The sequence below is a fragment of the Pteropus vampyrus genome, unplaced genomic scaffold (genome assembly GCF_000151845.1).
Source record: "Pteropus vampyrus isolate Shadow unplaced genomic scaffold, Pvam_2.0 Scaffold568, whole genome shotgun sequence".
NCBI lineage: Eukaryota > Metazoa > Chordata > Mammalia > Chiroptera > Pteropodidae > Pteropus > Pteropus vampyrus.
Genome location: NW_011889349.1, coordinates 328,523 through 355,395, shown reverse-complemented (window position 1 = coordinate 355,395; position 26,873 = coordinate 328,523). Strand labels below are relative to the sequence as shown.

Genomic DNA, 26,873 nt, shown 5'->3' with positions numbered 1-26,873 from the left:
GAAACCGCCAATCTGTCTTCTAAAGTTGCTCCATAGCCTTTTCAGGATTTGATATTGTCAGTGTTCCTGATTTTGTCTATTTTGGCAGTATATAGTACTGTCTTGTTGTTTTAATTTGCTTTTCTTTGATGACATATGATGTGGAGCATCTTTTCATATGCTTATTTGCCATCTGTATATCTTCTTTGACAAGATGTCTGTTCAGGTCTTTTGCCTATTTTTTAATTGGGTTTTTAAATTGTCTTATTGTTGAGTTTTACAGTTCTTTGTATTTTTGGATGATAATCCTTTATCAAATGTGTCTTTTGTAAATATTTTCTTCCAGTTTGTGGCTTGTCTTCTTGTTCTCTTGACATTGTCTCTTGTATGGCAAAACTTTTTTTACTTTAATGAGATCTAGCTTATCAATTTTTTCTTTCATGAATTGTGCCTTTGGTGTTGTATCTAAAAAAAAGTCATCACTATGCTCAAGGCTATCTAGGTTTCCTCCTATGGTATCTTCTAGGGGCTTTATAGTTTTATGTTTTATTTTTAGGTCTATGATCCATTTTTAGTTAATTTTTTTGTGATGGGTATAAGGTTTGTGTCCAGATTATTATTATTATTATTATTATTATTATTATTATTATTATTATTATTATTTTGGCATGTGAATGCCTAGTCTTAGCACCATTTGTTGAAAAGACTGTCTTTATTGTATTGTCTTTGCTTCTTTGTCAAAGACTAGTTGACTGTTTATTAATGTGGGTCTGTTTCTGATCTCTCTATTCTCTATTAATCTATTTGTCTGTTCTTTTGCCTATACCTCACTGTCTTGATTACCGTAGCTTTATAGTAAGTCTTGAAGTCGGATAGTGTCAGTCCTACAACTTTCTTCTTTTCAGTATTGTATTGGTTATTCTGGGTCCTGTGTGTTTCTTTAGAATAAATTCTTAGCATTATAATTACTAGATTAATAGAAATTTAACATTTTCTTTTAAAGTTTATTTAATTTTTGGAATACATTCACATGGTTCAAAATTTTAAAGGTACAGACCATATACAGTTAACAGATTCCCAGCCATCTCTTTCCACTAATCTAGTTTCCTGATCTAGATATGTTCATTGGATATATATATGTATATATATATGACAAAAATATGAATGTTCTCTTTTAAGACTTTTCATATATCCCACCTGATTATAATTCAGTATATGAGACTGTTCATATCTCTGCTCAACCATGAGTATTAATACAATCTCAAGGTAGTTTTTAAATATTTTCTTATTTTTTAAAAATTTTCAATCTATGTAACTATTGATGTGATTGCATTTCTTTGTTAATGTTTGTTAAATGCATTTGACTCTATTACTATTAAATGATAAATACCCCTACATTTGGGAATCCCATCTTCTCCTTTCCTTGAAACCCTGTAAGGAACCTTATGTCCTGTATATAATAGTTGCTCTGTATCTATTCTATAATAATACTCCTTTCAGAGTGGTGGTGCAGAATGAGAGGAGAGAAGAGTGGACTTCACTCCTCGTGACCATTAAAAAGCTCTTCATCCAGTATCCAGTGTTGGTGCGACTGGAACAGGCAGGTACTGCATCCATGTGACAGAAGGTGCAGCAGGGAAAGGAGGTATAGGTGGCAGCTGGGAGGTGAAGAGGTTCATGCCTGTTTCCCTTCCAGTGCTGTGTATAGTTTCTGCTTTTGGTCAAGTTTCTATTTCTGGTTGAGTCCAGTTGTTTATTATGTATGCAGTAAGTTCAATAATGTCCCTACTACAGGGTGGGAGGCCCTATGGAGCCAGGTACCTTCCACTTGTTTGTTTGTTTGTTTGTTTTTATGGTGACATTGGTTAACTAAATCCAATAAGTTTCAGCTGTACACTTTAACAGTAAGGCATGTATATATTTACAATGTGTGTTCACCTCCCATAGTTAGATTTCTTTCTGTCACCACATATTTGACCCCCTTTACCCTGTCTACCTCTCCCCCTCTTCCTCTACTCCCTACCCTCTGGTAACCACTAGTCTGTAGTCCATGTCCATGAGTTTCCACTTGTTTTTTAAGAGTTCATCTTTCATGAGATGGTTTTCCTTCTCTTGTATCTTTTGCTTCAGAGGGCTTTCCTCAAGGAGACAATTCTACCTCAGCACAAGGAAACTACCTAGAGGCCATCAATCTATCATTCAATGGTGAGTAAGGACCCTAGGCATCTTGCTTACTGCGCAACTACGAACTTCTCTTTACTAATGTCCAAAGATCCAGACCTAGTTGCTGATGCCCCCAACTCCCTTCCCCCAACATTAATGGAAAGTAATAACTTCTGATGGCCAGCATTTAGCTCTTATGTCTTCTGTTGGGAAACTAACCTGCTGTTCTCATCTGTTTCTCATGGTAACCTAAGAGTAAAAAGAGCCGGAGGAGTCTTCCTTTTACTCTTTGTTTTACTAAACTGTGTTCTTATTTTTCACCCTATCCCTCAACTGCTTCTAGGTAATATTTTTTTTTCAGTCTACTTTTTTTTTTTTAATTACAAAAGTTACCCACGTGCCTAGCATTCAAGGAATAGAGAAGTGTATTAAGTAAAACTGAGTAGCTCTTCCCTTCCTCCACTGTCAGCCTCCTTCCAAGAAGGACCATGGTTAAGAGTATAGTGTGATTTCTTTTGAGTGTTTGTCCCTTAATTTATGTGTTAGCTGACATACTGTAAACAAAAAGAGAAATTTAAGGATGCATGGGCTCAATGGGTCACCAGGAAAGGTTTGAACACCATGCCGAAGAAGGCGAGAACCAGGGTGCCTCTGGGAACTCCAGCAGCAGGAATTCCTAGAGCCGTATTCATCTCCCAGCAACCCTGTCTCTGCATCTGATCACCCTAACTCCAGTTAGGTATCTGTTCTGCCTTGGCCAGTGGCAGAAATAATGATGAGTGTTCACTGCACTGTGTATATCACCTTCCCATGTGTCTGTACTCGGGTGCTAGAAATTCTAGAGCATGGGTCTTTTATTAGTAAATCTTTTTGTCATACTTGAATATCATTAATTTTCCAAAGTAAGAATTACACAAGCCAGAAATAAAAAAGAATTAATTGCCAAATTTACAACATCATCACGAGATTCTGGTCCACCTCTCAAATATTGTCAGAAATTAATATTTTATTCTTATAAGTTTTAGTGCAGACTCATTTATGGATGGAAATTAATGGCATTAAATTTGAGCATTTAAATATGCACAAGGCAAGGATTGATGGGGAGAGATTAACAAAGGTGACAATGACATAGTCTTCTGTTAATACAGTTTTTAATATAGAAGGGAAAGACAGATGTGCATATGACTAACTAGAAATCAAGTCAGAATGTGGCAGTTGCAGTAATAGAAATATAGATAAATCTCTGAGAGCATAGAGATGCTTGCCAGTGGCTGGTTTTTGATATGCCGTAACATCTTCATTGGAGGACTTTTTGCTTTTGTTCAAGTGTTTGACAAGCATTATATCAACCGGAACTTTGATCGAACTGGCCAGATGTCTGTGGTGATCACGCCTGGGGTGGGTGTGTTTGAAGTGGACCGGCTACTCATGATCTTGACCAAGCAGCGGATGATAGATAATGGTAATGCTTCCTGGTTCGTGCTGTCTCTGAGTGTTTATAGCTCAACTTACCTTTAGAACTGTGAGCTTTCCCTGGCTCTGTGCATGGAGGTCTGGGGATGTGAATAATGATAGAGCTCCATTGTCATATTGGTTTGGGAAATGCTGGGTCGTGCACAGTTAGGCACGACCATTCTTTAATTGCAGATTTTATTATGTTGGTGTATCTTGTTTATTTCCAAAGGGCATAACTGGTACTCTGAGTTTCTCAAATATATGTGACACTAGAGAACCCTTTCTGGGGGGGATTGTTTCAACCAGTATCCATGAGCCCATCTTTGGAAGTACCCTTGAGTCACCAAGTCCAGCCCTCTTTCCATGATATGCCATGGTTCCCCAGCTCGCACCTCCACACCCCCATTTAATTTGTGTTTCCACAACAAGATGGAGTTGGGAAATAAATCCTGATTGCCAGTAATGAAGCTCTATTAAGTGATATGGATCGTTTTGCTTTTTACTGAGATGACAGGATTCCTTTTCCTTTCTGGCCTTGACACTTCAGTAATGGAGGCCTGGTTGTCTTTTTGACAAATCATGATCCACAAGGCAGTCAGAGGCTGATTGTCAAGCATCAAATAATGGTAGGTGTGACAGAACTATTTACTTCTTCGCTGTGTAGATAGCTCTGAGGAGGTTATAAATCATAGGATGGTAAGTTGACTTTGCCTCATACCCTCACCCAGTGGAATAACACCAATAATATATTGGAGCACTTACTTCTGCCTCTCCCCTCCTCAACCACCACCCCCCCAAACTATTTTTGTCTCTTCTTTTTTAGGAATTGGTGTGGACTTGGTGTGCATGGGGGAGCAACCGTTACATGCTGTCCCACTGTTCAAGGTAATTAGATTTTGGATTTTGTACTAAAAGCCTGTTTCTAGCACCAGGCCAGGGTGATCTTGAGAATAATAAAACACAGAAAAGTTGGAGCAGTTTCACATCCTACTTAATTTTTAGCTAATCTATGCTGGCCTTTTCCCTTTCAGCTGCATAATCGGAGTGTTCCTCACGATTCTCGTCAGGGTGACGACTATAATATTCCTCACTGGATAAACCACAGGTGGGTGTGATCTTGATTCATAGTAGATGATAAGACTTCCTTGCCATTTTCTTTTCAAATCTGTTAAGTTCTTATTATAAAGTCTTTTGTCAAGAAAATGTAGAAACCAAAGTTCCAACATTTGCTTTAAGCTTCTCTACATGTAATGAATGCAGTAGCAGTAACATAAGAACAGTCTACAATGAAAAAAATAGAAACAAATTTTGGAGGACTTATTTCCACTATTATTCCCAACCCTTACTATTCCGCACTCCCACAGTCCATAGCAGACCAACATTGTGCCTGGCCTCCTCCGTTTGTAGAAAAATCCCCATGCCTCTTCTTTACATGGGACGAGGCCTCAGTGTCCCTGCCGATTCCAGCTCAAGGATGGTGTCTCTCGTCCCTCTGCCAGTGCCACTGCCTTATCCTGGCCTTCATCTTTTTGAACAACTGCAGTAATTTCTCTTCTTCAGTCCATCCTTTAGACCAGGATTTCTCAACGTTGACACTACTGACATTTTGGCCAGATCATACTTTGTTGTGAGGGGCTGTCCTGTGCATTGTAGGGTGTTGACTAACATCCCTGACCTCTACTCTCGACGCCGACAGCACATACACTCCCAGTTTTGACAGCCAAAAATGTCTGCAGAAACAGTGGCTAAGTGAATTTCCCTATCAAAAAACCTGGAGAAAGATAAACTGTTTCTTTGAAACACTGTAGGTAGAGCTCATACCTCTGGAAACTAATTATGAGAACTAGATGTCCTCGAATAAACATGCCAAAAGTGAAAAGAATTTAAAAAACATTCTTTTTAATGTTTTATGATTTTTTAAAAATGATTGCAGGTTATAGAGAATACAGGTAAAACCATTGGAAGCTGGGGAGGGAAATCATTTAGATTGAAAAATATATTTTTTTAACGTCTGTAGATATTGCCACATGTACCCCACAGGTGGCAAGATTACCCCCCATCTTCCCATTGAGAATCACTTCTTTAGAGCTGTGCTTTCTTCTTTCCTTTAAAAATTTTTTTTTTCTTAAGTAACAGAGCCCTTTCTTCGAGTAAAAGTCTTACTTGAAACTAAGTATATGAAAGCAAAACAGCATTAGTGTTCCTCTCTGGCCTCACAGAGCAGGCCCTGATACAGCACCAGGGAACCATGGGGGTCTATCAGCCACTGCTGTACGTGGTTGCCAGAGTCATTTTTTGTGAAAACCAAATCCTATGGCTCTTTTTCTAATTCCTCATGCTGGCTTGATAAAGACTTAAGTCTGATGTGTGAGGCCTCGTTTCCTACCACTTGCCTCCTTTCATTCTGCCTGGCAGACACCTATCTAGAGGGCCTCTCCACCTGCCCTTTCCCTCGCAAATGCTTTTTATCCTCTGACAACCAGCCCCAACATCTCTCTTCGTGAGTTCTTCCTGTGCTGCCCCCAGTGCCAGTAGCCACGTTCTCTTGAGTGCTTTCAGAGCACTCTATCCTTCTCTGGGTTGTCTGTCTTCAGGCAGAACTCCTGAGGGGCAGATGGCTACTTGGCTGATGCCTCAAGCTCAATTTTGGCTTCTGTTTAGTTGCAAATCTTTCCTGGAGACCAGCTTGAAAACTCATCACAAACACTTTTTTCAGCCTGTAATATTTTCTTTATCTTGGTCATGGACCAGATTGTCCTTGTATGGTGGTTGCTGCCGGTCAGTTGTAATCATTCATCAGTGAAGAACCAGTTTCATGAGCAAGGAATAGTCATTTGGCCAGCTCGTACGGGTAGAGTGGTCACATTGTAATTATCCTGTTCTATGTATGCCTCACTCTTCTCGGGGAGCCCAGTGAGATCTTCTCCGGTTGGTCATCCATGTTATTTCTTTACATATATGTATATGTGGCTGTTTAATGATGCTTAATTTTGTACATTGTCATTGTATTGTCTGACAAAGTCACTTTACGAAAAAGTGACTGCTTCATAAGAAAATGCCTTCAGAATCTTCCTCATCTTACATTTATGTTACTGTTATTTTAAAAATTTGGTTGAGGTAAAATAGGAGCATTTTGAACTTATTTCTTTTTCACTCCAGACACAAATGTATATTCTTTGTTAGTCAGTCCTCTAATTGTTTTTGGATTTGTAATCTTAAATAAACATTCACATTTTTTTGCCAGTAAGAAAAGAGCTGCTGTTTACACACCGTATTTCATGATTTCAAGTTTAGTTGAGGAAACAATTAAAGGAAAAGTAGCCTTAGCACACAAAATTATATATGAATTTAAGTTTTGCAGTTTCATCAAATTTTACCACTAACTTGAAAGTTTCCTGATTTTTCACTTTATTTTTAATCCTAAATTGGCTCTCTGATGCCAGTTAAGATGGAGGATGGATCCATGCGGGAAGGGGCTTCAGGATGAGAGCTGGTAAAGGCCCGAGGCCTGTTTTTTTAAATCTCATTGTGAGCCTTGTTTACTTGAGCCACTGGGGAGGGGAGCAAGAGGCCTGGTGGCCTGAGATGGACGGCTGCTCACAGGGGCCATTATTCTCATCCTGTCAGCAAAGCCTCTTCAGAAGCAGGCAAAATGTTTTCACTGTTTAGTACGGTCAGAGACCTACTCAGCATAATTAAATTTTCTTCAGTAAGAACTTATTACTCCCAAAGTATTTCTGGCTAATAATAAAAATGGATTAGAAAGTTAATTAATACTAGATCCATAAGAATTATAAAACTGAGATTTGGGGATATCACAGGTTGTAACTGGAATCTGCTTGGACATCATAGAGAGCATCTTGCCACATCGTGCAGTGAGGAACACAAGTTCCAGAGAGGTTAAGTGGCTTGCCTAAGGTTGAATGCAAAGTTCATGGCAAAGCCACAGCTATTGATATGAACCATTTGAAATTATATTAGATTTTTATTATTATTATTATTATTATTATTATTATTTATGCCTACAGCACCTGGTCTTCCTAGGTGGTCTCCCATCCAAGTACTAACCAGGCCCGACCCTGCTTAACTTTCGAGATCAGACATCAGGCTTGTTCAGGGTGACATGGCCGTAGACCATGGATTGTGGCTCTACTGGAGCACGAACCCAGGACCTTCTGTGTGTAAAGCTGATGTGCTAACCGCTACAGTATGGAACCATGTCCTATGTTAGATTGTTTTTGACCTTCAAACACAGCAATTTCGTGTGCTTCAATCTAATAGAAACTTATTCTTCTGGCTGACATCACTTCGCCAATCAGATCTTTTACAATTAGTGTCTGGAAAGAGAATAACATCTTTTACTTGGTACTTTTCTTGATACCACTGTGAAAGGCCAAGTCTCAGAGGCTGGTTGGACTTCTGGTCTGATTGCAGGTAGTATTTCTTAAATTCTTATGCACCTAATGTGCCACTAGGATTGCCCAACAGTCCACTGGTTATCTATAGATACTGGCCCCTCCCCTTTTTTTTTTTGCTTATGATCAGTTGTGATAGAAGATGGGGATTGGTCAATATTCAATATTCAATTTTTAGCACAAGTTGTAGATTTGAAAAAATACAGGGAGATGCATAAGGAATAGAAAAGGCTGCACAGCCTCTATTCACTTATTCATTCATCATACCCAGGGCAAGGCTGCGTCTCCAGTTTTCTTGTGTATCTGACATGACTGCATTAAGATATGGTTTTCAGAGAGATTAGGACTCGATGGTTTGTTTCTGCCATCTTTTCTCTAATGCCACCTTTTCTTTTTTTTGCCTGGATTGTTCTTGCTTACTAAGTGCTAATCGATCAAAGAGTGATAGAAACCTCCCTTGTGCCAGCATCATGCCAAGTCTCTAGGTGAAAAAGTATTGTGGTATAAATAGATTTATCTCTGCCGTAAGGAGAAGATTCTAATCCAGTTAGGAATCAGGAGCTAGCATGAAACAATTTATGGGGGAAAAGAAGAATAGAACACAGTTAAAAACTTAATGTTTTATAGTAATTCAAAAGAAGTTAGAACTGGGAAGACCAGTGAAGCCCGAGACAAAGGCTTTCACAAGAGTACTGATCCATAGCTGGGATTTCAGTTTTTTCTTGAGGTTTAAAATGAAAGGAGTTTAGATTAATAACCCCGTTTGTTTCTTTTACAGTTTCTACACGTCCAAAAGCCAGCTCTTTTGTAACAGTTTTACTCCACGGATAAAACTGGCAGGAAAGAAGGTAGGTGTTACCAACCAGCAGAGCCTTCGGGGCCTGTCACACACCCACGTGGTTATTTTGGTCCTAAGACACTCACTTACCCCCATGATGATAAATGAATTTAAGAAATTGTCTTAGAACTTTATAATTTTTCATGTTAAATAATCAACAAGGCAAACCCCCAGACATAAGAAATACCTTTGATAAAAATATGACATAGAACTATTTTTAGTTCTTTAATAATAAAAACTATTTTTATTATGATGTAATTGGTTTATTCAGACACAAAGACCTCTTAGATACTGGTAAGGACAAACACATAGACGCACATTGCATCTTAGTGATAGTTAAAGACATTCAAACAAGAATGGTGGTTCAGTTTTTGCATACCAAATATGTTAAGAACGTATTAATATTTATACCAAATGCTGGAACAAAGTGTGGTGAAATTGGTGCTTGAGTCCCTGGTTGGTGTCCATTACATATGAAAAGCATTTCAGCCATGTGTATCAAGAACAGTACAAATGGTCATGCCACTTGACCAGATAACTACATTTTTAGCCATGTGGCCTAAGAAAATAATTGAGGATATTGAATGTCAAGAGATCTTGGTCTAGTTTTATTCATTATAGTGACATGTCAAAAATAATAAGGAAATGGCTAAATAAACCATGAAATATCCACGTGGTGGAATATATTTGCACCCAATAAAAATGCTACTCAAAAGAATGTGAAAAAGCCTTTTTAATGTAATATGAAGAGAAAATCAGGCTGTATATAGGCCTCACACTAGGGTGCTCTCTTCCATCTGCCTATTTCTGGCAGAGCTGAACCCTCTGAAGGTTGCCCCACTGTGACTGTTACATTAGTGGTATCAGGGCCATTTCTTCCCTTTTTTGGAGGGGAGGAGGTTGATGTTACTTTTCTGATAGGGAAAATATTAATTTGGAGGAATATGAGGACTTCTAAAAATAGATTATATCAAGTAGAGAAGTGCTAAGAGAGTGAGACTCTGCCTAGAAAGGTCCTTCTCCAGCCTCCTAAGGTTTTATGCCTTCACTGCAAGCATTCTTGGCAAAGTGGGACGTGGAGGAACTTCTCTGCAACAGGATCGTTTTGAAGGTTAAAATGTTACAGAAGGACGTGGTTCCATAGTGTAGTGGTTAGCATGTCTGCTTTACATGCAGAAGGTCCTTGGTTAGTGCCCAATGGAGCCACAGTCCATGTTCTACGGCCATCGGTTACAGTGAAGGCTAAGACATGGTCTCTGCCCTGTAGAGCAGCCATCTACATTACTGTGCCTGTAATAAGTTCTGTTCTAGCAGAGAATGGAGTGATTAATTCTCTATTTAATTTTACAGCCTGCCTTTGAGAAAGCAAAAAATGGCCGTGATACTTGTGAGTATTTTTCTTCTTTTATCTTTTTTAAGAAAGAGTTAGCTAACTCATGGCAACAAGATTATGTGGGGTCACATAAAAAGTTCAGCCAAGTTGGGAAACCTGAGTTCTCCTTGTGTGACCTTTGGAAAGTCCCTTAACCACTTTGCATATTTTTGTCCTGTCAACTACAAAATTGATGATAATAAAACCTGGTGTTTTTTTTCATAGTTCAATAGTAGGTGTCAGGTAGAAAAATGTCAAAGTGCAAAACATACATATGAAGATGATATTTTAAAAGCAGGATCACAGAAGAATTACATACTGCTGTTGCCTTGCCTTTACTTAATGCCACACTATTTCTACATCCTTTGACATATAAGTCATTTAATCTCAACAAGCTGATGAAGGGTTATTATCCCATTTTTTGCAAGAGGAGAGGATGATGATGATTTCCTGTGCCTTCCAGATTTTGATGAAGAACCTTCTGAAGGCATCTGGTCGAAATGTATTTTGATGACAATTTGTATTATTTGTGTATTTCAGCTCTTGGGACTCCAAAAGAACCTGAGAACGCCCTTCCCATCCAAGTGGATTATGATGCCTATGACGCTCAAGTGTTCAGGCTGCCAGGCCCATCCCGGGCTCAGCGTCTCGTCACTTGCAGGTTTTATTTTGCCAGATTTACTTTGGGATGGATGTTTAGGAAAACCTGAAGTCCAGTAGGGACTTTCATGAGATCAGCCTCAAAAATGTTTTAAATTAAAATTAACCAAATAGAAGCCAAACCATATAGATCATTAAGGATTCTGTTCTCAGGCTCTCTGGGTCAGCCATTTTGTTAGCTATGTTTGTTATGAGGTGTTTCTCCAAATAAAGAGAGCGTTGTGCATTTTCTAGTCAAGAGAAGCAATTCACAAATTCTGGAATCATCTTTTCACAGGCTGCCACTAATATATATAGGTCCTAAGGCCCAGAGTTTCTTTTAGGTTTATTATTCCCAAAGGGCAAGAGACATTTTTCCCTTTCATTCCTGCTTTTTAAAATTTGCTCCATGGTATTTTAGTCATATAGTAATTGTGATATAACCAGATTTACCAATATAGTCATTTCTGGGTTTTGTATAAGAAAGTTCTACCCCAAGGTTAGAGATGTATATTTTATATATTTTTCTAATACTTTATATAGTCTTCGATTTTATGCTTAATTCACTGTGTAGAAAATTTGTTTTTAAAGTGTAAAACAGTTCTAACTTATTTGTTTCCTAGTTGACTAAATTTACCTAAGATTTCTTAAATATGCAAGTTTAAGCATAACTGATTAGAACAATATTCTGTCTCTTCACATTGTGACAGATGAGCTTATAGTGGCTACATGACTGTCTTCTTGTCTTTTCCCTCTTCTCATCTTAAGGTCTTGTCCTGAGAATGTTTGGATCTCAGAATAAATGCTGTTAACAGCAGCTCCTGTGCACAGATTCTGCTTAGGGGTGCAGTACACCCCACAGCTGGCTACCCCAAGATCCTCAGTTTTCCTTTTTATAATCGAAGATGGCAAAACCTGGTCTTTGAGACACCCAGGCTGTGTGTTCCTGAGGGCCTAGACCATGTCTCAATCAGTGCTTTGTCCCCTGTGCAGGACTGAACATATACTCATATGTTTCTGTTGAAATAATGAACCTGCAGTCAGCCTCGGGATCTATTTTCAGGCTCTTTTTAAGCTCTTTCTTCAAACAAAATCCTTCCAGGCAGAAAGAGAACAGCTCTGATGTCAGAGGGGCAGACCTATCAATGGTTGCTTGACTCTCATTCTGGATTTTTCCTGCCCACTGGGATTTTTCTGATCCTTCTTCCTACTGTTTCCAGAGGTTTTTCCCCTGAGGGAGTTTCCTGTTTTAATCAGGGTGTACTGTTTTTTAAACTTTTATTAAGGAAATGTTCAAACATGTTCAAATAGAGAGACTAGTATAATGAACAGTTATCAGCGTGTTGTCAGTCTCGTTTTCATCACTTCCCACGCATTTCAGATTTGGCTTGAGTAGTCTAAAACAAATCCCAAGCATCTTATTTTTTTTTACCTGTAAATATTTCAGTATGTGTCTAATAAGAATTTTAAAAAGCTACGTTATCACAGTACCCTATTACTGATAACAAAATTAACACTGATTCCTTAATATCCTTAATATCCTCTGATAGCCAGTCCATATTCAGATTTCCCAATTGTCTGAAAAGTGTTTTTACAGCCATTTTGTTTGAATTGGGATCTAAAGAAGATGCACATGTTGCATTTGGTTTTAATGTCTTTTTTTTCTGTGACTGTAGAATATCTTGCTTTCTTCATTTGAGTGATTATTTCCTTATAAAGTTTAACTTGTCCTCTATTCTCTGAATTTCCTGTAAACTGGCAATTATTTTTAGAGGTCTGATTAGATTTAGGTTCAGTTTTTGATGCAAGAACACTCCTCAGATGGCGCTGTGTACTTCCTCTTGCATCATGTCATATCGTATCTGGTTACCCTATTTTCAGTGATACAAGATGGATTGGTGGGGTCAGACTGGAGCAATCATTTCTTCACAGTTATGATGGTCATTTGAGAACTGTCTGTCGTTTCTTCCCTTTCTTACCAGCTGCTCAGGGCAAAGTACCTCCTATATTATTTCCTACTCATAGGTTTCATTGGAGATTTTTAAAAATTGATTTCCCAAGTAGCTGGAGCTCGTGACAGTTTTTAGAGTTTTAATTCTAGGTGAGGCAGCGTCCCTTACTCAGTGGTAACTTGTCTCTCTCGGTCAGGTCTGTGCGAGAACGGGAGAGTCACAATCGAAAGAGTGCCAGCTCCTGTGATGTCTCATCCAGCCCTTCCATGCCCAACCGGGCCCTGGCCGCTGAAGAAGTGAGGAGCCAGGCTTCTGATGACAGCTCCCTGGGCAGGAGCGCCAACATCCTGATGATCCCACACCCCCACCTGCACCAGTATGAAGTCAGCAGCTCCCTGGGCTACACCAGCACTCGAGGTCTGAGGAGATAATGTTGCTCTTAATCCAAGTAGCTTGAAAAGTTTTTTTAAAAATTATCTGAATAGTAGAATTGATTTCAGTGTCCCATGGTGATATTTGGGTGTTTATTAGAAAAGCCTAAAAGTGATTCACTGGAATATGGTAAAGCAGAGCATCTATAGGCCTTTAGTTTTCCTGTTTCTCTGTTATGTTTGAGTGTTTAGGGATTCTCACCGGTGTACCTACTCCATGTGATATAGGAAACATTTCCCGTTACCTCTACATATTTTTGACCCCTTTTTCCTTCAGTCCTGTTTCTCATCCCTTTCAAAATATGTACTAATCTTTTTTAATTGGGTTTTCTCATTTTATTTCCATGATAACTAACTAGACCACATTCTTTTTTATTTGATAAACCAGAACGTCAGTCACTTTATTAATTTACAATGAAAAATGCAGCTTTCATGGAGATCCGAATGTTCTCTTCTTGCTTGTAAATCGGCTTGAGGAATTAAATATTGGCTCTTATTGGGTAGAACCATGGAATTTGCATCTGCTGGACCCACTTTCTGATCTCAGGAATTGCATAGTGAACATGGGATGCACACGGGAAGTTGGTTGTGAGTTTCAGCTTTTTGATCCACTCAGGTTCACATGCTGCCTCCCTCTCTATAATAGGGACCATTAGATGGGACAGGTCATGTCTAAATATCATGTCATCTCCTTGCTTGGTTAAGGCTTGATACATCCATTTTTTCATTCTTTTCTCCCCCCAAAACATTTTTAACACAAAAACATTTGATTGCTTACTTATGTTCCAGGCCACTGAGTCAATGAAAGGGTTTTCTGATCCACCCAGTCATTCAGAACCCCAGGCTCCTTTCATCCTGGGATGCCATGATCATCAACACTGGTCTCCAAAGTTGCCACAGCAGGGGAAAAGAAAATGGAGATCTTATGTGGAGATATCTTTGGTCTAGGTCTTCATTTAGAGCATGTCATTTCCATCAGTGTTTTATTGGCTAGAAGTTGGCTAAGTTATTTGGCGCCAGTGCAGAGGGACTGGAAACTATAGTCTTGTTGTATGCCTAAGAGAAAAATCAAACAGGTTTAGCAAACACATCAACTGTCTCTGCCAGGGTCTTGCCTCTTGGTCACCAAATATATTTTTTTATTGTTCTTCCCACATACAGTATATACCCACCCCAAGGAAGACAAGTCAAGTCCTACCGTTCACTCATTGTATCCAGACTAAAGTCCAGGGTCTCCAGGCACTGTCTGGTTCTTCCCATTAGGTTTGGGTATGGCTTTATCTGGCCATTAATTTGGGAACCAGAAATCCTTTCTCCTAAGTATTTAAAAAGTAAACAAACCCAATATTCCACTTCTTTATAGTTTGGTGATTTTACTCATTTCCCTCACTGCCTAACATGTATGATATCCAAGATCCTCATTAGCCTTGGCTGATCGGTCTGCCTAGTTGTGGTTTCTTTGTAGCTCTATGCTCTCTCTTTGTGCCTCAACTCTGTGATACCCGGCAGATGTCCTGGAGAACATGATGGAGCCACCACAGCGAGACTCCAGTGCACCGGGGAGGTTCCACGTAGGCAGCGCAGAATCCATGCTACATGTTCGACCGGGGGGATACACACCCCAGCGGGCGCTGATCAACCCCTTTGCCCCCTCTCGAATGCCCATGAAGCTCACATCAAACAGAAGGCGCTGGATGCACACTTTTCCTGTGGGTAAGTTGGTGGCTCAGGAAAGGGCCCTGGACTGGGAGCTCCTGATCCTTGTCCTCATCACTGATCAACCACGTGGTCTTGGTCAAGTATCTAAACTTTGCTGCACCTCTGGTGCCCCAGCTGTGAGATGGAGGTAGTAACCAAGACCATTTTGCCTACCGAAGAGTTCTTGTTGGGATCCAGTGGACACACTTGGGAATGGGCTTTGTAACTACAATTAGCTGTGTCAACCTGAGGGCTTCTGTTTTTCTATTTGAAAGAGACTATGCTTTGTCACCTGCTTTCTTTCCTAAGACTAACATCTGTCATTCTTGGTCATTCTTGGCTCTCTCTAGATATTGTATTGCTGTTTTGATTACACAGTTACATTCCCTTGTTTTCTCTCGGGGGTCTCTGACAACTGAAAAAAATTTTTTTTCCTCCAAATTCACTGTTTTTCATAGTCCATCCTTTTTGATCTATATTCTGTCCTAAAGATGATAGTAGGGTTTTATAAAGCTATGGCTAAAATTAAACTTCAGCTTAATGGGCTCTTACTGGGCTGGGAAGGAACAGATGCAGTAAACTCCAGGGTATTTTCATGGAAGCCGTCTGCTGCGTGCCTGGAAATGTTTAGTTGTTGTTGTTGTTGTTTTGACTTGCTTATAGTATTAAAAGTTAAGTAAGTGAGCAATGAACCTGGTTTTCTTGGCTGTATTTGGGAGTCATTTCCCAAAACCTCCTTTGCCCCACTTATTTCTGCCATAATCAGTCATACGACTTGTTTCTTTCTGGTGTCTTCTTTGGTGTCATTTTCTTTCTATTTTTATCTCCACTGGCTACCTTTGAGTTCTCATACAAGAACTATTGATGTTTCTTCCTCAACTCCTGTTGCTTTTGTGCTTTTCCTCCTAACACAATTTTGTACTTTTTCTTCTTTTACTAAAACAGCATTCTCCAAACCCGCATCCTCTTGCCCACCTGGCCCTCTAATTGCTGAGGCCCTACTTTCCAGGCTCCCCAACGTCCTGTCTTCTCATTCCCATCCTCAGAGGTTCTTTTCTTTCCCAAGCTAATCTGGTGGTCTCTGGCGTATGTCTTACCTCTTCTGCATTTGGGGTTTCACGCAGATTGTTCCTTTTACCCAGATGCCCTCTCCTTTAGCCCCTCTAACTTTATTTAACACTCAGCTCTGAAACTTCTCTTTCTCTAGGAAGCAGTTTTTGGTAGACTTATTCTGACTTATCTCCTACTCGATGTCTTTTTTGCACTTACATATTCTCTGCTTCTTAGAGTCACAGTTGTTGCTCTTTTATATATTAACAGAATTATTGGTGTTTCACTTGCGTGTTCCTTTTCATTTAGTCTTTGTTAACTCTCCCAGGAAGGGCCCTTGCCTCCTGTACTTTTGTATTTCTCTGTGGCCTCTCAGTTAACATGCTTGAGACAGAGGATCTTAAATGTTCTTAGGCTGAACAGGATGACAAACATGAGGCCCCACAGGAGGATTGAGTCTTGCCCAGAAGAGGAGGTGTCCCGTGTGGGAGCCAGAGGGTCATGTGTATAATGTTCTTCTGTGTGTGTAGTCTGTGATGTGCTCTTTCAACCTCTCCAACACCCGTTATCTCAGCAGCTAGAAAACAGGGAGATGGAGCTAAGTGCACAGCACTAGCTGTCGGGTGGGAATGATGCTCAGTGGATCTTCGTCTGGGTAGGACCATCCGGAGAGGCCATCCAGATTCATCACCAGACTCGACAGAATATGGCGGAGCTACAGGGCAGTGGGCAGAGGGATCCAACTCACTCCTCTGCAGAGCTGCTGGAGTTAGCATATCATGAAGCCGCTGGAAGGTGAGACTGTGCACAGGGCTCTGGGTGATACTTTGAGAACATTCTCTAACACCCAGGAATATGTGCAGAACAGACTGCTGACAAAATGTCATGTTTATAAGACTTGAAGAGACAGTACAAGATCAAGGCCTTCCTTTGTCAGTCAGCGTCATTCCCTTCACAGAGCCAAGTGCAAAGCAAACAGCCTGACATTTTTCCCAGAGATGTTACTTTGGCCCTGCTTTAGCTTTAGGTTTAATTCGAAGCATGCTTTGTAAACTTCAGACTTGAATATTTTCTAATCCTCAGTCAAAGGTGGAAATGGGGGCTGAGATAGGTGATTCATGCTGTGTGTTTTGTGCAGTCAGTCTATGACTTTATCATTTTGGTCACTGAGAAATTCCACTGTTGAGTTTAGGAGAAGTTAATGCTGAAAGCAATGAAAATCAAGGCCTGTGTTTATGGAAACAACTCTTTTTGAACCAGAGTTCTGAATGTGTTACAAGGCATCCAAAGAGAGTCCATGTAGGAGGAAAGTCATTTAATCCTTGACAAGCATGAGCCCAGGTTACACCTGGACTTAGTGTAGTATTTTAGGAAACACTTTGCAAAGACCAATCTTTGGCCCCTTTTTCACTTACCTCCATGTCCAATGGCTTGGATGAGGGATATAGACAGGGCATGACCATCTTTACCGGACTAACTTGGTACCTCTATTCATGTACCTCATATCCTCTTGTTGGTGTTAGCAGGAGGAGGCTTAGAACAATAAGGGTAGGTGGTTTAGTGTGACAATGGCAGCTAAGGTGCCAGGGTAGAAGGAGCCTGTCACAGGAGGCCAGAACTAGCACACAAACCAAGCACTGCAGCCTAGTAGCCTGTGATATGGATCCCAGTGGTTGCTAGCCTATGTGGCTAAGTATTCACGCCAGAGTGAGCAGGATAAAAGAGGTGATGCTGTGCATTAAGCCAGGTGGCTAGGCTCTGTTCTCTGTAGGCACAGCACTTCCCGCCAGCCTGGTGACAGCATGTTCTCCTTGAACTTCAGTGGAACTGAAGAGCTTTCTGTCAACCTGCTTAGCAACAGTGGTGCAGGTATCCAACCCAAGAGATAACAGAGTTGGGATGCTCAGAGCAGGCTCACATCTAGAAACGACACAGAGACTAGAAAAGCAGGGCTGCGTCTATTTTGGAATCATTTCAGCCACAATTTTGGGTGACCTATTTAGAAGCAATGCTTTATAATGCATGGAATTATAAATGGGCCGCACAGTACATTTTTAGCCGAGAACATGTTGGTCAAGCCACATTTATCATCAGTCTATCAATGAGTCGTGATTGAGGGAGGCTTATGAGTTTGGTGTTGAGGGCAGGGCCAGGGCCAGAGCAGGAGTGGTCTCTGCTCTAGAATAGCGTTCAATTGTGTACGTGTTGTGGGGCGGGGCAGGGGCAAACCCATAAAAATAATCAGGAGAAGGGAACAGCATAGTTTTTTGTCCTTTTATTTCTTTGCATAGACTAGTCCCTCTGAATGGAATATGCTTTTATCTTATCTTTGCCCCCTGATTCTTCCTGGGAAATGTCAGCTCAGTCTTTATGAATTAGCTCCAACAATACCTCCATTTTGAAGCCCTCCCTGGTGCTTCTTGCTTCTCCCCTGGAGATGTTGGGTGTGTTTCCACAGTTTCACATGCATAACCCAATTGTACCGCATGGCACATCATGATCTCACTGTTTCCATGTTTGTGTCTGCTAGACTGAAAGAGCTTATCTTTATTCATTCCCACAGTGAATATACTGACACATGAACTTATACTTCCAAGACCAAGCTGCCATATATGAGAGGCATTTAATGATTCACAAAATTAGTCTAATTGATGTGTAAGTGTTCAATTAAATATGTTCTAGAATGTTTAGCTTCTTAGAGAAGATATGGGCACCTTGAGTTGTTTTTCTAGTCAGAGCGATATAGTGAAATAGGGTCATCCTTACTCTTGCCCAGTCCCTTCATGACAGGTAGCATGTGTTTTCAGAGGGGCCAGAGGTCATCAGGAGGGAGTCTGTAGCATAGATCTGACAAGGGAGTTGAACTCCCATCTTTGATCTTGTTCTTCCTGATTGATTATGTTAGCTAGCCACTGAGAAATTAGATGGAATCATTCTGATTTTTACTACCATGTAGAATACCCAGCTAATGTCAGATTTCCCTTTAGGATATATGTCCAGAATCTTACCATATCTTATTACCTCTGCCAGTCCTAGCCTAGTCCAAGAATCCATCATCTTTCACCTGGACTGTCTCAGTAGCCTACTAACTGGCCTTTTTTATTTGCATGTTTTTCTTTTTCTTTTGCTGCACCAAGAAGATCCATTTGTTAATTTTCAGCACAGCAATTCAGAATGACCCCTCAAAAATGAAGTCAGATCATGAAACATTTGCACAAAACTCTCTGAGCCCCCCCCACCCCAAATGCACTAGGAGTAACAAGCCAAAGGCATTGCAGTAGCCAGCAGAGCCCCCTGCATCATGTGGCCCCTGGTCACTCTCAGACCTCATCTGCTTTCCCCTCTCACTTCACTCTAGTGGTTCCCCAAATATATCAGGCACATCTGAGTCTTGGGTCCTTTCTCTTGCTTTCTCCTCTGCTATGCCCTTATGCTAGAGAGCTTTGTGGCTGAGGTTCATATGGCTGAGTTTGCCCAGGACAGTCCTGGTTTGAATTCACTGTCCTATATGGTTATTAATAGCATCCTCTTTCACTCTCAATGGTGTCCTGGGTTGGATGATAAATTATAGGGCCACTGTACCCACAGCTTTCTCTCTTCTTTCAAGTCTTCCCTGAATTGCCATTCTCTATCCTGGCACTCCCCACCCACCTTTCCTGCCTAATATTTCTCCATACTACCACCTGACATAGTAGATATATTTTTTATTATAAGCTCCATGAGGACAAGGATTTTTTTGTTAATGGCTGTATCTGCAGAGCTTAAAACAGTTCCTGGCACATATCAGGTAATTGAATGAATGCTAAAAGCCTTCTGAGGTTATCTTTCTCTCTACTGAAGAATGTTTTTCTTTTCTCTTATAACTTTATTGAACAGTTACCCGGATTCCTTTCCTCAAAGAATCGGGCAATCTTTACTTGCCTTGCTTGGTTTTGAATTGACTTTCCTTTCAAGCCATTCTCAATCCTCATGGAATATGGCTTGCTTTCTTTATACTTACTAAACTCTGACCCATTTCAGAAATGTTTCTTGAACTCTAGGCACTGTGCTACAGCCTGAGAAGAAACAAAATGATTAAGATACCGATTCTCCTCACCTCAGAGACCTCTGGCTTGTCATTCACTTGAGATCCTATTTGAAGCGGTTGCATATGGGGTAAAAACCACAAAAGGAAAGCTTCTCACAGGGACTTGAACTATGAGTGGTTCCAGTAATGCCACAGGGTTCAAACATGGGAGCTAAATTATGATGTGCTAGACGAGAGAGCATACTATGGTGAAAGTGACCAGAACAAAGTACCAGTCCCACCTTTGGAGTTTAGCCTTCAGCCTTTGCTGAGCTCAGGTTCTTCATCTGTATAACTGGCATAAAGATCTTCACTTGCCTGCGTTCCTCACAGAGTTGTCAGTAAGGATCAGAAGTAGATTGAGTTCCTTAAAGGCAACGTGTCATATTGGGTCCTTGTTTTGGGAAAGGGTGGGATCTAAACAAACAACTAGGTAACATTTCATTCATTAAAAAATAGAAAAGTAACAGGAAGAACTCATCCATGACTCCACCTTCCTCTCCTGGGCTTGACAGTTTGCACCACCTGCAGGCACTCAAGCATGACTCAGATTTTCTCCTGCATTTGGACTTGATTTATATGTGAGTCACGATTCTCAGGAGTGGTGTCTCTGGGTTTCCCTCCTGGCCCTGTTGAATTTCATTTTGAGCATTGTTGGCTGGGGCCTTGCGCCTGTATTATTCACTTGTTTTTTACATGCTGCCCAGCAGGGACCAGGTTGTTGGTGGGACTGGGCAAATAGTTTTTATCCCTCTATTTCTTTAACTAGGCCCCAGTTTATAAGACTTTTTAGTCATATCATTCTCTTCATTGGGGGTAAGCGCTCAAGAGAATTTTGAAAAAGAAAATAAGTAATGCCAAGTTTTCTTTCTCTTTCGTCCTGGGGTTTAGAATCTTTACCTTGGTGTGTGTGTTGTGTATTAGGCCATGGGGCAGATTTAGCCTGAGAGCTAAAGGAAAAGTAAATCATAGCCTTAGAGTCACTTATTCAGGCCAGGTTGGGCTTTTTATGGATAAATGCTCTCTCTGTAGCCCAGAGAGGAGAAATGACTTGACTTGCCCTAGGCACAAGCTTATAGTTGTCCTCTGGAACCGGCCCCAAAGGCCTCACACTGATTATCCTTTTTGGCCTAAAACTAACAACCAGAGAAGATGGTCAGACTTCTCAACTCTGAACAGATGTCAAAAGAGCCAGAACTGAAATGACTGCCTCAGCTTTGGCTCCCTAAGTTGTGTTTCTGGCTTTGAACTTTGAGAGTGGGGTTCATTCCCAAATGTCAGGTTGGAGCATAGCTGACTGACCAGAAGGTCTCACCTCTGTCCTCTCAGGTTCTTGGGGATTTTCACATGCCAATAGCAAGTCTGTTTGCCTCAAAGGTAGAGCTGGTGGGAGAGGCAGTGAATTGGGCTTGAAATGCAAATGTGTAAGCTTTGTAGAAGTCCTTAAAATATTTATTTCTTGAAACTTTTTTCATTGGTGTTTATTTAAAATAAAATTAGTATGTGCATGTGTGCGTGTGTGCGTGCGTGTGTGTGTGTGTGTGTGTGTACATATGTAGCATCAGAAGCTGGTGCTCTTGAATGTGCTTGTATGAGTTAGAAATGGTACAAGTCTGCTTTTGGCCTACGAGCCAAAGCTGTTCCAAGAACTCTTTCATTGTTTGCCTCTTTAAACAATTGCATGAGCAATTGAACTGTTTGCTCAATTTGTAAGTTGAACTGTTTTTATTAGTTTAAGAATTTCAGTTCTTATAGACCAAGTCTGGATTGGATTTTCTTCCAAAAAAAGAAAAAGAAAAAATTATTGAATGATTAAATTTAGCAACCAAACCTGTGTGGTGATGTATTTAATAATTTTCCTATTGCTCAGAATGTTTTGAGAATGCCAATTTTATAATTTCCGTTATATCCATTCTTAGGCTGAATAAGAAAATCCACCACTTTGCTTCTTTATAGTCATGCTTTGTGTTTTCGTGAAAATGGATGTAATCAGCCAAGACAGATTTTTCAGAAAATTTAGCTCCAAATGGCTTTTAGCTGTTGACAAAGAGCAGATAACATTTTCAATAGCTGAAAACTGGTATCCCAGATGGATAGTCAGGAAATAGAGCATCTGTAGAGTTGAGCAGGAGTCTAAACACAGGTTTCACCTACTTACTCTGTGATTTTCAGTAAATTGCTTAATTTCTCTGAACTTTAGTTTCTTTATCTGTAGAAAAAGGATAATACCTAACTCCTATCTGCCTCATAGTGTGGGTGTGAATAAAATAAAACACTATATTTGTTTGACTTAATAAATTGTATCTTATTATGATGACTAGTAATTTTTTAAAATCTACTGGAGGCAGTTCCAAAAAAGAAGTTCTAAAATTGTTTTGTCCAAGTGACATCATGTTTTAAATTTAAAAAAAAATTAATTTTTTAATTTACATACAGTAAAATTTGCTGTTTAGTGTACAGTTCTATGAGATTTGACAAATTCATAGAGCCATAACCACCAACACAGCTACCAAGATACAGAACATGTCCATTCCCCCAGGTTCCTTTGTGCTGCCCCTTGTACTCAACCCCCCTCCCACCCGCTGGCAACCATTGATACTGTTTTCTCTCCCTTTAGTTTTTGCCTTTCCCAACATGTCCTGCACATGGAACCAGACAATATGTAGCTATTTGAGTCTGGCTTCTTTCACTCAGCATAATGCTTGCGAGATTCATCTAAGTTGTTGCGTACATCAGTAGTAATGTTCATTACTTTTTATTGCCCAGTTGTATTTCATTGTATGGATGTACTAGTTTGTCTATCCCTTCATCTGTTGAAAGACATTTGGGTTGTTTCCAGGTTTTGGCAACTGTGAATAAAGCCACTTTAAACATTTACATAACAGGTTTCTATGTGAACATAAATTTTCATTTCTCTTTGGTAAATTCCTAGAAGTGGACTTGCTGGGTCAAATGATAAATATATGTTTAACTTTTTAACTGCAAAACTTCTTTCTAAAAATGATGTACCATTTTGCATTTCTATTATCAATGAATAAGGGTTTCTGTTACTCGACACCCTTGTTAGCACTTGGTGTGACCTGTCAGGAGGTACGTCACTGTACTTTTAATGTGCCATTTCTCTAATGACTAATGATGACCATCGTCTCCTGTGCTTATTTGCCTTCTGTATATGTTGTTGGTAAAATGTCTGTTCAAGTCTTTTGCCCATTTTCTAATCAAGTTGTTTGTTTTCTTGCTCCTGGGTTTTCAGAGTTCTTTATATGTTCTGGATACAAGTCCTTTGCCAGATCTGTGGTTAGCAAATGCTTTCTCCCAGGTAATAGCTTGTCTTCTCAAAGATTTTATAAGGGATTTAAAAATATTTGTTCTTGTTATAAAAAATTCAGATGACACAAAGTAAAGTAAAAAGCACAAGTTTTCATTTACCTTCTGCCACCTCCTCCAGCTTTGTTCTCAGAGATAGCCACTGTTGACAGTGTGGTGAGGATCTTTCCAATCCTTTTTATAGTATCATAATTTTCTAGTAAATATATGTTTTGAAAGGGACATTTAAATATCAATATATGTGTATTAAAATTAGTTCTATTACTTTTCAGTCAATAAGTTGCATTTCAAAGAATCTTTTTTTCTTGCAGCCCAGTAAGTAAAATCATTGTTGTTTTTTTTTCTCTTAAAGTAGTGAGTTTCGATGTAATACTTCAAAAAGCCATGATTTGAGGAAGAGAATTCCAGAAGATAACTGTTGAGTGAACTGAATTCAAATAGGTCATTTTATATTTGCTAAAGACTGTGTTAATTGGTTGAAATGACTTTGAAATATGTCCCTTTTCTTACTATAAATGGTAAATTGCTTTTTGCTGTGCCTGTGTGTATACATGTGCAGGTGTGAGCATATACTAATGGCCTCATTGGGCAAAGAATAGTATTGATAACCTCAGAGTAAAATTCTGGCTCATTCCCAAATTTTAGATTGCTCATTTTTCTTCCATTGATTCTTTTGTCTTGTTGGAAATATTCAGCACAGATTTTATACTTGGTTCACATTTTTATTTTTAACTACAGTTTTGGACTTTTTTAACCACAACTGGTCAGAACTTTTTTGAAGAATGAGCTTCATTAAAGCAAGTTGTTTTCATCTTTCCACAGGTCTGAATCCTAGGACCCAGAATAAGGATTCTCTAGAGGACAGTATTTCTACTTCTCCAGACCCAAGTAAGAGGGGGCGGCTGACTGGGGGTGGTGGGGAGTAGAAAGGAGGTGGGGTTATGGGGTGGTCTGAGCATGAGGAAGCAAGAGGGAGCTCTGTAGGAACAGAATGGTCTGGAAGTCTACACAGCTCTGGGCTACCAGAGGAAGGACTCTCCAGCCTCTCCAGGGGAAAGCGAGGGGAAGGGCCGAATGACCTGTTCTGGAATGTGATTTAGAGGAACATGGGAAGGGTAACAGAATTCCTATGATGCCTTTGTGCCAGTCCAGAGCTGGTCTTAGTCCTTACATGCCTAATGATGGCTTTGGGGAAAATTCGGGAAGAAGTAATACGAAGAACTGGAACTGTTTACATACCTGTAGCTGAAAATGTTTGGCTGGGGTTGCATTTGTTTTGATTATCCTTGTCCATTGAAATTGTTGAACATCTAAATACAGCTGACCCTTGAAAATGTGGGGGTTGGGGACGAAAAGCTGCATATAACTTGTGACACTCTCAAAACAACTACCGATAGCCCACTGTTGAGCAGAAGCTTTAGTGGTTACATTAACAGTCAATTAACACATATTTTGTATGCTATATGTATTATATACTGTGTTCTTACAATAAGGTAAGCTAGACAAAAGAAAATGTAATTAAGAAAATCATAAGGAAAATACATTTATAGTATTAATTGAAAAACATCCACATGTAAGTGGATCCCCGCAGTTCAAACCTGTGTTGTTCAAGGGTCACTGTATTTAAGAGAACATCTAATTATCTACAATAGCAACATACCAGAAAAAAAAATCCTGCCACCTGATAGACTTTATTTTACTTAGCTGTGACCAATGAGTACACATCACTGAATCTTTTTGTTCCCACTTATGGTTAACTTAATGATCTTTTCACTACTTCTTCAGGTCCCTCATATTAGTCATTTTTAGTGGCAGTATCAAAGAAGTTACTATATCTCAGTTTGACTAATCATTTCTTATTGGCGTCTATTTGGGTGGTTTCTATTTTTTTTTTTTTTGTGATAGCTTATAACGCAGATACAATGCATTGTGCAGTTGGCATATTTTTTCTTTTGGTTCAGATCCTTGGAACATATACCCACAAGTATAGTTGGCAGATTATATTCTGGAAGGCTGCTAGCAATGAATAGATGAACGTTTTTCTTCTATACAACCCCAGCACTGGATTTTGTCATCTGTGTTTATCGTTGTTAATTTAATGGTTCTGAAGTGAAACCTTGTCGGAGGACTTTGTAGGGCTGAAGATACTGGAATTAGAAAAGAGGCCACACTCTTTTCTCAGTGAAAGAGCATCATTAAACTGAGAATTTGGGGCTTTTCTCACCATGGGATTTTGGATCAGGCATTTAAATTCTCTGTATTTGGTACATGCCAGCAGAAAACTTTTCTTAAATGTTTCTATAATCCTGAGTCAGGAAGCTGATGAAGACCAGAATGATCTAATAAGACATAAAGATATAACTATCTTCTGTTTCTAGCTTTCCTACTGTGGCTTTAATCAGGTGTTTTTCTTCTGATGCTGGTTCTAAGCAGGAAGTAGGAGTAAGCTTACCCCTTTGTTTGCCATATAGAGAAATTGGGGTAATTGATTAGGCTATTCTGGGCTATGTTTTGATCTTGAAGTGTTAATGAGTTAACAAGACTTGTGCGAAGTCAAACTCACAGAATCAGAGAGTGGAATGGTAGTTGCCAAGAGCTTGGGGAGAGGTAGAATTGGGGTGTTACTAATCAATGGACATAAAGTTTCAGTTATGCAAGATGAGTAAGTTCTAGAGATCTGCTATGCACCAAGACCTGTCTATAGACCATAGAGTTAGGCCTGTCTTGGGTCAAATCATCTTCTCTAAGGCAATGGTGCTGCATGGGACATACTTCCTGCTGTGACTTAGCATATAAGTCCTCTTCTTGTCCTTTAACTCCTGGTTCAATGGGACTCTGTTGTACTGGGTAGCATCTATCATTATATGGTAGAAAGATTCATGAACAGAGAGACCTCTGGTCCCATAACCTCTGGGAGGTTCAGCTTGGCCAAGTGTTTAAAGGAGTTGATGATGCCACCATAACTGCTCCGAAGAGGCGATGTGTGGGCGGACGAGATGACAGAGGTACACCACTGTGAAAGCCACACTGCATTGTGCAAAGATAAGGTCTATGAGGATCTCACTTGGGACTCAGGCTAAGGCATGGAGTGTTTCTGCTTCATATTGTTCCCTCATATAGAGATTTGAAAAATATTCTTCACTAAAATAACTTAAAGAGATAACTGACCTTATTACTTTAACTCAGTGATTCTCAACTAGAGATGATTTTATCCCCTATGGGACATGTGGCAATGTTTGCAGACATTTTTGGTTTTCACAACCAGGACATGCCACTGGCATCTTGTGAGTAGAGTCCAGGGATGCTGCTCAACATCCTGCAATGCATAGGACAACTCTCCACAAAGAATTATGGCTCCTTTAAAGCTCCTCTGGCCAGAGGATCAGAGAAGCGTGGTCTGTTAGAGGGAGCTAAGTGGTCATCAGTTCTAGGCCCCATTGTTTACCATGAAGCTTTGGACTCCCTCTGGATTTTCTTTGAAAAACCAC

General features: G+C 39.9%; 1 protein-coding gene and 1 pseudogene across 1 annotated transcript in view; one reads left to right on the top strand and one right to left on the bottom strand.

The window, feature by feature from the left end:
- DEPDC5 (DEP domain containing 5) overlaps nucleotides 1–26,873 on the top strand; it is a 113,531-nt gene that overhangs the window by 30,369 nt on the left and 56,289 nt on the right. The window contains exons 13-25 of the mRNA XM_011384289.2: nucleotides 1,480–1,583; nucleotides 2,110–2,184; nucleotides 3,470–3,604; nucleotides 4,421–4,482; nucleotides 4,629–4,702; nucleotides 8,791–8,860; nucleotides 10,201–10,237; nucleotides 10,763–10,883; nucleotides 13,010–13,230; nucleotides 14,754–14,957; nucleotides 16,652–16,787; nucleotides 17,764–17,861; nucleotides 24,208–24,273. Of these exons, the coding sequence (XP_011382591.1) occupies nucleotides 1,480–1,583; nucleotides 2,110–2,184; nucleotides 3,470–3,604; nucleotides 4,421–4,482; nucleotides 4,629–4,702; nucleotides 8,791–8,860; nucleotides 10,201–10,237; nucleotides 10,763–10,883; nucleotides 13,010–13,230; nucleotides 14,754–14,957; nucleotides 16,652–16,787; nucleotides 17,764–17,861; nucleotides 24,208–24,273 (1,403 nt within the window). The remainder of the gene's footprint in view (nucleotides 1–1,479; nucleotides 1,584–2,109; nucleotides 2,185–3,469; nucleotides 3,605–4,420; nucleotides 4,483–4,628; nucleotides 4,703–8,790; nucleotides 8,861–10,200; nucleotides 10,238–10,762; nucleotides 10,884–13,009; nucleotides 13,231–14,753; nucleotides 14,958–16,651; nucleotides 16,788–17,763; nucleotides 17,862–24,207; nucleotides 24,274–26,873) is intronic.
- LOC111733448 lies at nucleotides 7,617–7,732 on the bottom strand (annotated as a pseudogene).